This window comes from Myxocyprinus asiaticus, chromosome 10, assembly GCF_019703515.2.
Source record: "Myxocyprinus asiaticus isolate MX2 ecotype Aquarium Trade chromosome 10, UBuf_Myxa_2, whole genome shotgun sequence".
NCBI classification, from domain to species: Eukaryota; Metazoa; Chordata; class Actinopteri; order Cypriniformes; family Catostomidae; genus Myxocyprinus; species Myxocyprinus asiaticus.
Window position 1 is genome coordinate 32,552,408 of NC_059353.1, and position 11,456 is coordinate 32,563,863.

The 11,456-nt window shown below is 37.6% G+C and overlaps 1 protein-coding gene across 1 annotated transcript; it reads left to right on the top strand.

Moving 5' to 3' along the window:
* The first annotated feature begins 87 nt into the window (after nt 1-87).
* On the top strand, nt 88-9,025 carry LOC127447439 (coenzyme Q-binding protein COQ10 homolog B, mitochondrial). Its single transcript, XM_051709322.1, has 5 exons — nt 88-225; nt 3,250-3,402; nt 4,968-5,160; nt 5,358-5,459; nt 8,331-9,025. The coding sequence occupies exons 1-5, from the start codon at nt 125-127 to the stop codon at nt 8,496-8,498; spliced, it is 717 nt and encodes a 238-aa protein (XP_051565282.1). The 5' UTR covers nt 88-124; the 3' UTR covers nt 8,499-9,025.
* Nucleotides 9,026-11,456: the final 2,431 nt, after the last annotated feature.

Genomic DNA, 11,456 nt, shown 5'->3' on the forward strand with positions numbered 1-11,456 from the left:
AATCAGAGGTCACAAAACACAGTCTCGTCCAATGAAATCTTAGGGCGGGTTCATGAGAAGGCTGGTCTTTGAGATGCGAAAAGCAGTTCTCTATGGGAGGAGGCTAAAGAGAGGTGAGGTGAAGATGGCGAGAGGCTCCCGGTGTTTGAGGAGAGCAGTAGCGGAGTGTATCAGACATTTACCGTCCACAGCCAGTCGAGAGACACCGGGCAGGAATGGAGTGAGGTAATTACCGACGGATTCATGTTTCACAGTGTCTCTGTGCGAGTATATGTAGACCGAAGTGATTAGTTAAGTAACTTGCGGGCTGCCTGACTTTAGTCGGACGTTAGTTTCGCCCTTACGTGTTGGCCAAATTTAAGTCAAACTTGACTAACCTGTGTTAATAAAGCCATTGTTTATTGTTAAATAATTAATTAACTATTTTATAAAAGCTCAAGTAAGTCCGTCAAAAAGCCAAATTCTGGAATTAGAGAGAGAGAGAGAGAGAGAGAGAGAGTCACAAAACTGGTTGCCAGATGTTAAGTGACAATGGCAAGGTTAAGATATTATGTAATTGGCAAGGCATAGATTAGAAAGGCTTTACACATTTTTGGAATAGCTGATCATCAACTGCGTACAGTTGGTAATTAATAAGATTTTATTTAATATAGCTACAACTCCGATGCAGGCAAATACTTTTGGTAGGAAAACAAAAAGTAAATTTTTGGCACCCCTTCTGAAACCATTGATATATTGCGAAAGTGCATTAATTGACCATTCATTCAAACACCTTTACAGGTATGCCTTTCAGACCAGCTGTTACAAGAGTCTGCTGCAAATGTTAAGTCACCAGTGCTATCCTTTCAAACTGTGGCCAAGGGGACGTAGTGTACCCTTACAGCATGTCATAACTTCTTGGCCTAAGGCCATCTCAAGTCTCTGATGGTGACCGTTCCATCATGCGTTGCTGTCACTATGCTGTGTTAGACTGCTCTTGGCAGTGCTTGCTCCAGCATGAATGAATTTGGCCACCTCTCTTTCCATTGAGGGGTTATTGTACCATTTATAGACTTATACATTTGAAACATATCTGAAACCCTTACGTTTCAGATATGTGGACATGATTGATCTGACACATATCAGACGCATTTTAAAGTAATGAGTCGCAGCTGCCCGTGACTTGATTGTAGTGGACAACAATCACTCTCTCCAGTGATTTGTCTTGAATAAAAAATGGAGGGCAGGTGAACATGTTATGTATATATACTTTCTATTTTTATTTATTTTTTTAATTATTTTTTATTATTATCTCTGTCTTGTTGCTGTATTGTATTGTTGTGCACTGGAAGCTTTTGTCACCAAGACAAATTCCTTGTATGTGAAAGCATACCTGGCAATAAAGCTGATTCTGATGTGTATACTAGAGTGTATACTATATTTCCTTTTAATCACGTTTCCCACCACATGATTGCACAACTCAAATTTTGTAGTTCATTATGCACTGTGTAAGATAATCAAGCTGTACATCTAATTAGACTTTTTACAATAATAAATGTATTTACACAGCACATGCTATAGACTGCTTGTGCGGTCTGATTGGTAAAAGGCTGGTTGCGCATCACAATTGAAAAGCCTTTTTAAGCATATCATTAGCATTTCAAAAGCTTTTCATTCAGAGCCTTCATAGATTTAATTAGCTAGTGCATAACAATGAAGACAATACATCAAACTCTCAAATGCTACATTAGTATTTACAAATGACACTGTTGTGTTTCAAAATAATCTAAATGGTTTGTTTACATATTCAGATGTTAGAAATGCCTCAAATTGTTTGGTAGGGGGAATGTAAATGAAAAGAAACAAAAACAGATTTACATCATCACATTACTTGGGTTTTCCATCCACGTATTTTTATGGGTATTTTGGGATATTGCATAAAAACTGCTGGATGGAAACATCAAGATGCAAATAAAATCACCAAAATGCACGTAAAAAATAAATAAAAAATAAATATTGCGCTGTCGCTCCCAGACTTGAAACAAGTTCTTCTATAGTGTTTTGTTTGCGTGCTTTAAACCACAATAATTTTATTAATAAAAGAGTCACAGTGGCTACAATTTTCCCAGAAGTGACTGTTTTGTTCTTTTGAACACATGGGATGGAAATGCTGCTTTTTTGGACAATTTTTTTGCGATATTATGGTTTTCGCAGATATTAAACTCACAACCTGGATGGAAACATAGCTACTGTATCTCTTCACTGTGTACCTGTTTCTGTCCACTTTGTAATGGGGTCTCCGCTCACGTTTCATCATCATTTTTTGGAAACCAATAATAAGATATTAAGAAATTATTATAGAAATATATTTTTGTATATTATTGTTATTATTATAAAACTGTAGCATATTTATGTACTAATTTGGTGTACTCATTTTACACTTGCAAGTGGTTCGATTAAACCCATTTTGGTGGAAGCTTTTATTTTGGGGGTGCATTGAATGTTTGTTTGTAGTTGAGTTAACAGTGGTCATTTACTGCAGAGAAATGCTCTCATCCACTCTTCTGTCTGCAAAACCCCAGTGTTATGGGGTTACTTTAGATTTTGATAATAACTTTTAGCTGTCAAGGATAATTGGAATCACGCAGATGTGCAATTAGTGAATCTAGAACGCTGTAAATATAGCTCGCTCAGCTCATTAGCCTCTCGCGTGCTTTGAGTATGTGTAATAAACTACAGAGAACAGAGATGCGCACATACAGTAAGCACAGCGATCAGTGTGTGCAGACTATTTATTTAAATCGCAGCCCTTGCGGTTTGATAATCAGGCTGCGTCATATTGCAATTTCGATTTTTTTATTTTATTTTTTTATATTAATCGTTCAGCCCTAGCAAATGGGTAGTTGATTTCCATATTCTTTTGTCCTTTTTTTTTTTTTTTTTTTACTAAGGTACTGGGTTTAATGTTGGGTCAAAGAGTTGTTGTTTCACCAATCCTCTGAATAAAGGCTCTATCTTGATTAAGAGCCTTTATCTTTTTAATTGAATACGGGTATCTAGGAATGTACTTCTTTGGTTTTCTCCACTTTATCTGACAAATAGGAGTCATCTGCCACCCTAAGACATCCCATGAGCAGACAGGGCCTTTATCATTGCACCAATCACTACAAGTAGGCAGTCAAAGATTTGTATATTGTCTTTCACTGTAGACTATCTATGCTGAGGTAATGAGTATCTTGTTGACATACTTTCACCCTGTTTTGTAAACAGATATCTGTCTTCTTGTGGGATTCTGATGACCAGGGTGCCGCCCCTCTTCAGGGCTGTAACAGGTCATGTTGTCGTGGCTCCAACCAGGAGCTTCTTCAACCTCTCTGAGTCCTTCAACAAGAGGAAAGAGTATTCTGAACGACGTATTATTGGGTATGTTCCCAATCAAGTGGGAGATGATTCATGGACTGTTGGTATTTGTATTTTTATTGATGTCCATGATTACTTTAGCCCCTATCCCCCTTGTGCGTGATATTTATATAACAGGCCATGGGAATGTTTATTATGTCACAGCTTTCTAGGTTGGAATATTGGAATATGGATCTGTGCTGGTTATCTCACATCATCACAAGTTACTTGGAAGCTGCTTAGTCCAGTGAAGCTTGAAATTTTAAAGCAGAGTTTCTCAGTCCAGTTTCTGAAGATCAGCTGTCCTACAGATTAGGCTCCAGCACTAATGAAACACAAGAACCAGCTAATCAAGGTCTACGAGTTCACTTGAAAATTACAGGCAGGAGTCTTGGAGCAGGGTTGGAACTAGCCTCTTGAAGCTACTAAACTTGTGGGATAAAACCAGGGTCCACATTCCAGCATACTCTGTCCAAGAATCACCCATTTAGACAGAAAGGTTTGACAAAAATGTTAAGTGAACAATTACTGTTATTGTTGTTTTTCTGTGCCATTTAGGGGGTGGGTTTATCGGAAATATGTAGTTGATAGCACGATAATAGATAAATAGATAAACGATAATTGCACAGCATTGACGGCCCATGAACAGCTGTACAGAAAACACTGAAGAAGTTCTAGTGGAATTGTCTTTGCGATCATAATTTATGAATGTCTAAAAGTAATATATTTGTTTCACAGACATAATTCATCAAAGGGCAATATACAGCTCTGCACATGGATATCTGGTTCACTAACTAAGTGCTTCAAACAACTGAATATCTTTTGAAGATTTGGGTTGCAAACTTTGGCAAATCCAATAATTATTTCATTCTCAAAAGCATTAATTGTAACAACCCAGTATTTTTTAAACACAGCTATGTTTCCAGTAAGTCTGGTGCGCCCTGACAGATGAGAATTGCGTAGTGGCTTTCCAGAACTTTGATTGGAACTTCTGTTTTTCAGATGGTGCTTGCCATTTTAGTGCAATATGCAGTAGACAGGCCAGTCTTATGTTGAGCATAAAAGCGTGTGCTGAATGACTTCTTAAATCTCCAGAAGGTTTTTTGAAAAGGTCAAATTGCACATAACTTGAGAACTATATTGTGACTTACAAGAAAACAGTAAGTCATTACTTGAGTCATTTATCTTACCTTTATCTGTTATCTTTAGCTAAAGGTATCAAAATGCTTGACCTTCAAGCCTAAGATGTGCCCACTTTCCCATCTATTGAGTCACAATGGATTTTGTGTACCAAAACTGACTGTAAATAAACAGTTTTTGACCTTTCTTCAGTTTTGATTGCATTCTGCAATGCCATCTAGCCACAAATCAATCCAAGACTGATATAGAGTGCAGTGATATCTGATTGGATGACCATTAGAAACATGTTTCAGTGACAGCACTAAGTTCAACCTCTTGTTTAGCAGCATTCTTTTGTTTTTTGTATCACACCTTGTACAGTGATGTGGTTCAGAGTTGTATTTAGTTTTCATTTGCAAACTAGACCTTGTTGTATTATCTTGACTAACTGTCTTCTCTGTGGCATGCAGGTACTCCATGCAGGAGATGTACGAGGTTGTGGCCAGAGTAGAAGATTATCTGCTATTCGTGCCCTGGTGCAAACGCTCAGACGTTATATTTCGCCGCTCTGGATTTTGTAAGGCCAAGCTGAGTGTGGGGTTCCCGCCTGTGGTAGAAAACTACACCTCACTTGTTACTACAGTTCGCCCTCATTTGGTCAAGGTAGGCAAATGGTGTATTTTTCCCTTACTTGCACAACCGTTGAGACTTGAATTTGGAAATGAATCTGTTGTATGAATAGATGGCTGTTTAATTGGCACTTACAGTGTTATCAGACCAATACTTTGGAGTGATAAATTGATTAATCAAATGTATAAGCGCCATTTCATTTCTATCTGCCTTCCTGTTTTGATCTAAAGGCATCTTGCTCTGATGGAAAACTTTTCAATCACTTGGAGACGGTGTGGCGCTTCAGCCCTGGCCTTCCTGGATACCCCCGTACCTGCACTCTTGACTTTGCTGTGAGTACTCCATATGAAATCTGTAGTTATTTTCTCATCCTCAGTTAAAGCTGAACTGAATTTGGCAATTTTTTTAGAACCATAATGTGTAGGCCTATTTGTAATTCTTTTACAAATACAGGATGTGCCAGCCTTAGGCATATGCAGTAAGTATTAGGGATGTGTGGAATTAATAATTTCACTGACTTAAAACCTAAATTTTGGAGTCGACTAGTCTAAAAAGAAACCCTCAGAAAACAATCAAAAAACATTGTTTGTTTATGTGACACATTTATTCTATTTCAACAACTGCCAAATCCGACACTAATTTCCGCTGAAAAGCGGCATTTATCTGCGACATGCTTGCCTTAAATTATGATCATTGTACATTAAATATAGAACATGACACGCATTCATTGAATCAACGTTAGCGAATACAGGCATATTTATTGAAAATAATTGAATGAATAGTGTAGGACAAATAGAGCAACCCTAATAGCCTTTTCTAAATGTAATTCACCAAAAGTTACTTAACATATTGAAACAGTCAGGACATTGTTGAAAGTAATTAAGCCAAATCTTCAAGACAAAATGTGCGTATTTCACGTCGTGCATTAGCCTATGATCTAACATGACAGCTGTTCATTAATAACATTAACCAATAATGGTTATGTAAAAAAATAAAAATTTGATTGAGAAAAAAAGGGGCCTGTGAGAAATGTACAATAAACCAAATGTATTGTTCTAAACATGACGTGCACACAGAGTGAAAGATAGTTTAAGCAGTTAAGCAGTCCACACATCGTTGAAAATTGCGTTCTTAAAGGGGTAAAAATTATTTGCATACCTAGCCTAAAATAGTCATTTTCTAGGCTACCAGTTTAAGAGCATTCATTTTTGATGAGAAATTAACATGTCAACATGGTCTGGTGAAAGATGGGACCTGACTCACCTGAGGCAATTATCCTGCACTTGAAAAAGCCCACTCGGCGGGAAAATAGCTTGCGATCACACAGATTTAAAGAAGACTTAAATGTGAAAACATCCATAGCGACTTGCAAGACAGCGTTTTAGAAATCTGCTTCCCGCATCATCACCGTGACGAAAGTGATTTCCATAGATTCTTTACTCATCTTCAGAGAGAACATTTTTCTACGCACGCCACGAGTGAGAGAGTCAAGAAGCACTCGCAGCCTAAGGTGAAATGAAACTTTGTATACATCTGCTTCAGATATCCTCTTTTTTTTAATAATTGTATTATTAGTTATATTTAAAATGTAACATTAACATGACAGTAATTTTTGTGCAACCATTTTAACTAATATAAAGCCAATCGTAAATTTTGTAAAAATGTTGAACAGTTCAATGAAGAAATATAAGGTCTGACTAGTTATTCCAGTATCAGCTAGCAGCATCAGAACCATTTAGTCGACTAGTCTTGCTCATCCCTAGTACATATTTAGATAGTAATGCTACAGGATGTTCCAGCCTTTGGCAGATACCATGTTCATCTGTACAAACAATAGTATGCAAGTATAAACACCATGGGACCACGCAGCCATCATACCGCTCAGGAAGGAGACGCATTCTGTCTCCTAGAGATGAACGTAGTTTGGTGCAAAAAGTGCAAATCAATCCCAAAACAACAGCAAAGGAGCTTGTGAAGATGCTGGAGGAAACAGGTAGACAAGAATCTATATCCACTGTAAACTGAGTCCTGTATCGACATAACCTGAAAGGCTGCTCAGCAAGGAAGAAGCCACTGCTCCAAAACCACCATAAAAAAGCCAGACTACAGTTTGCAAGTGCACATGGGGACAAAGATCTTACTTTTTGGAGAAATGGTTTGGTCTGATGAAACAAAAATTTAACTGTTTAATAATGACCATTATTATGTTTGGAGGAAAAAGGGCAGGCTTGCGAGACAAAGCAGCATCATGTTGTGGGTGATGCTTTGCTGCAGGAGGGACTGGTGCACTTCACAAAATAGATGGCATCATGAGGAAGGACATTTATGTGGATACAGTATATTTAAGCAACATTTCAAGACATCAGCCAGGAAGTTAAAGTTCAGTCGCAAATGGGTCTTCCAAATGGACAATGACCCCAAGCATAACTCCAAAGTTGTGGCAAAATGGCTTAAGGACAACAAAGTCAAGGTATTGGAGTGGCCATCACAAAGCCCTGACCTCAGTCTGATAGAAACTTTGTGGGCAGAACTGAAAAAGCATGTGTGAGCAAGGAGGCCTACAAACCTGACTCAATTACACCAGTTCTGTCTGGAGGAATAGGCCAAAATTCCAGCAACTTATTATGAGAAGCTTGTGGAAGGCTACTCAAAACATTTGACCCAAGTTAAACAATTTAAAGGCAATGCTACCAAATACTAACAAAGTGTATGTAAACTTCTGTCCCACTGGGAATATGAAAGAAATAAAGTTGAAATAAATCATTCTCTCTACTATTATTCTGACATTTCACATTCTTAAAATAAAGTAGTGATCCTAACTGACTTAAGACAAGGAATGTTTTCTTCTATTAAATTTCAGGAATTGTGAAAAACTGAGTTGAAATGTATTTGGCTAAGGTGTATGTAAACTTCTGACTTCAACTGTAGATGGTACAAAAGAATAGCCATGAACCACCAACCATGACCACCAACTTTTTCAGCAGCCTTGGTTCCTGAAGGATATGGAGTGTTGCTTGTTAAAGCAAACAACTGTATTATTATTGCTCATATTTAGTGTTAGGGTTCTACTGTCATTTTTACTTCTGGAGCCCTACTGCTGAGCTCTGCATGAAAGTCAAAGTGAGTCTGCTCATGAATCTGTGTATCATCATCTTGGAATCTTCTACCAAATTTTTATTCCCTACCTCTCTGTCTGTTCCTAGATTTCCTTTGAGTTCCGTTCTCTCCTGCATTCTCAGTTGGCCACCGTTTTCTTCGATGAGGTGGTGAAGCAGATGGTGTCAGCCTTTGAGCGGCGGGCGTGCAAGCTGTACGGCCAGGAGACACAGATCCCACGCGAGCTTATGTTCCATGAGATCCACCACACATAGTTCATTCCACACCTTCAGAATGGGGGGGGGGGTGTTGTTCAGGGAACTGGGAGTTTTATTGAAAGCATTCATTTAGAGTGTTATAAGGACATTTGAGAGAAGCGGGAACTCTGTGTGCCAGAATAACATCAGTGCCTGGTCTAAACAAAACAGTTGATTTTAACATTTTACGCTGGAAAAGCATGATGTGGCTGGATCTTTTCTTGGGGGTTTGATTGTACCCCATTGAGTCCTGCCCCACTACCTCCATGTTAATATTTTAGGATCCTCTCTCCGTACGGAATGGCACCTGGAGCCATATTTTTATTACAAAGACCTTTAGGTGATTTTAAAAACAGCTGCCAAAAACCGTTATAGCTTCATGAATGGCACAATAGTCAAAGGTCATGGCTTTCTTTGAAAGGATGATATTTGAGACAATTGAAAGTGCATTAGGACTTCAGTGTCCAGAAAGGTTGTCATGTTACACGGTTTGTGTTACCGTGATATGAATGGTAAATGATGTATTTATTAAAAAGCTTATTGATGATCCTTTATGATTTCAAGAAAGGGATGAAGAGACACTTAAATTCATGTGTCATATGCAGGAGACTGTTGCTGCACTGTTGCAGCCAAATACACAAAAAGTGCTGTCAGGGTGTATTAAGGCTGCACACAGGACTCGGGTCTGTTGTATTCTTGCAGACCAGCACAAAAAAGGGCTTAAAAACAAATGTTAAAGAGGCTGTAAAAAGAACATGTCCCTCATGTTATGCAAATTTGCACATGATTGCCTAATGAGGGACAGAGAAGTTTGTACAATATAGTTTTGAGTTACTCATAGATGGGAGTGCACAAAGTGAAATCTTATTTGACTTAGGTGTCCTGATCAAAGACTACTTTTCTTTGCTTGATGTGTGCAATATATTTGTTTTTTGCTTTTTAACAGTGCTCGCCAATCTACGATATCCACTGCTTTTAAAAGGGCCCAAACTCTGGGAATGGAGGGAGTACTAACCCTTTTCCAGAGCTCTCATCTGATTGTAGTGAGGTATCCATCAAAACAGACCTTTAAAGATTCCAGTCCACACCCTGTGTGCTTCCTTGTGCTTACTGCCTTTTTACTGAGAACGTTACATATTTATCATTATCTTTAGAACATGTATGCGTCATCCTGTATTTATTTTGGTTATGGGTAAACCATGTGTACATATCTGATGTAAGACCACAGACTAAACTATTGTGCACAATTGAGCTATATATATATATATATATATATACAAATAATCTTTTTTTTTTTCTTTTGTTGGGATTTTTTTCTTCTTGTTTTGTTTTAATTATGTTTTTATGAGTGTGTAGTGGGTGAATATATATCCTGCCTGCATGGTTTATAAACTATTTTTATATGTAAAACCTAGCCTTGTGTCTGGTGTGGTTCTTATGAAGTGTTTTGTTTGTCAGCATCTAGTTCGGACTGGTTTCAAACTTAAAATAGGTTGATAATATTAGAAGGAACCCATGTTACTCCTAGTGGGTCTCAGTGACTGCTCTAGGGTCTTATTACAAACTCTTTGAATGTTCATAATGGAATACTGATGTACTGCTTACTATGCAGTACACACTGCATGCTGCCTAATATTTTAAAGGTGCTGTGTATGATTGACAACAAGCGTTTGAAATGGGTACTGCAGTCCAAATTCAAAACATTGGAGAGTTGTCTACCCCGCCCCGCAACTTAAAATATCTCCAAATATTTATCCTTCTTTTACTACGCCTCTGGTCATGGTGGTTTTTAGATGGATGACGAGGCTTTTTAGGTCAGGTGGAATCTGTTATCTCTGATCCAGTTTGTTTGCTGGCTTCCATAGCTGCAGCACGCAGTGTTGTTTGCCTGCAAACTTGTTCAAATCTGGCAACCCGGTGGTGTCGAAATACTATTGGCGGTATCACACACGCCAAAACATAAACAGAAATTCCGGCCCGGAATGGAAACTTCAAAATAGAATATTCAGGCTGGAGCATTGTTATCAGAGAAGCCAGTATTTCAACTTAGCATGTTTCCTAATTCTGTAATGACATATTATGGTAACTGTATTTTTTTAGTACAGTAAAAATATTACATATAGCACCATTAAAAAATGGCAGTGGAACAGTATGCAATAACACACATTTCAAACCGTAGTGTGTTAACCTGTTTTATTACTTCATTCCGTTGCATGTTTAATTGCGCGAGTGCCGCATAATGGACTCGCATTTTGTCTCAGCCAGCTCTGTTACATCCGGCGCAGGAGAGGATGATGTTTCACACTCGATGTTTTCAGGAGCTTCCCCAGAATCGGATTACTGCCAACGATGTTAATAGCATTGTGAGGCAGTCAGCTGTAAACTGATGTGAATTATCAAATGCTTTTAAGAATGAAATAAACTTTATTAAGGGGTCATGTAACATATCAATAAATACATGGAAAATACTAAATATAAGTAACTGTATTCCACTACAATTTAAATCATTGGTAATTAGAATATAGTTACATTCAAAAACTATTTTGATCACTGAAGAGATTACTTTGCATTTTATTGTCATTTGTTTCATTTAATATTTAGTCCTTTCAGATGGAAAACATTTATACATATAAATTATGCGATACAAAGTGCATTTGAACAATGATGAAACACTTTCTTATGATGTGTTACATTCATATGAGCAGACAGAGAAGTAAGTTTGGAGCAAAAGAAATAGAAATAAACCTTGTGTAAATTGTCAGCTTTACGTTAAGCTAAAATGCTATTTCTAGCCATTTTACATGCACATGTTACCAGGTAGGATCATATTTTTTTATCAAGGAAATTGAAGTTGGATCATAATTTCTTTTTTTCTAGTAAGACCTTTGATATTAGGGCAAAAGTCATATTCTTGATAATTTTTATATTGTTTTCCAGTAAAAATATCTTAAAATCCTTAAAACAAGATCAATTTGA

Bases quoted from the DNA above. Each gene is read 5' to 3' on its own strand.
- LOC127447439 (XM_051709322.1), top strand. From the start codon at position 125: ATGGCGAGAGGCTCCCGGTGTTTGAGGAGAGCAGTAGCGGAGTGTATC. The intron at 226-3,249 runs GTAATTACCGAC...TTTTGTAAACAG, and splicing joins CCGGGCAGGAATGGAGTGAG to ATATCTGTCTTCTTGTGGGA. The intron at 5,161-5,357 runs GTAGGCAAATGG...TTTGATCTAAAG, and splicing joins TTCGCCCTCATTTGGTCAAG to GCATCTTGCTCTGATGGAAA.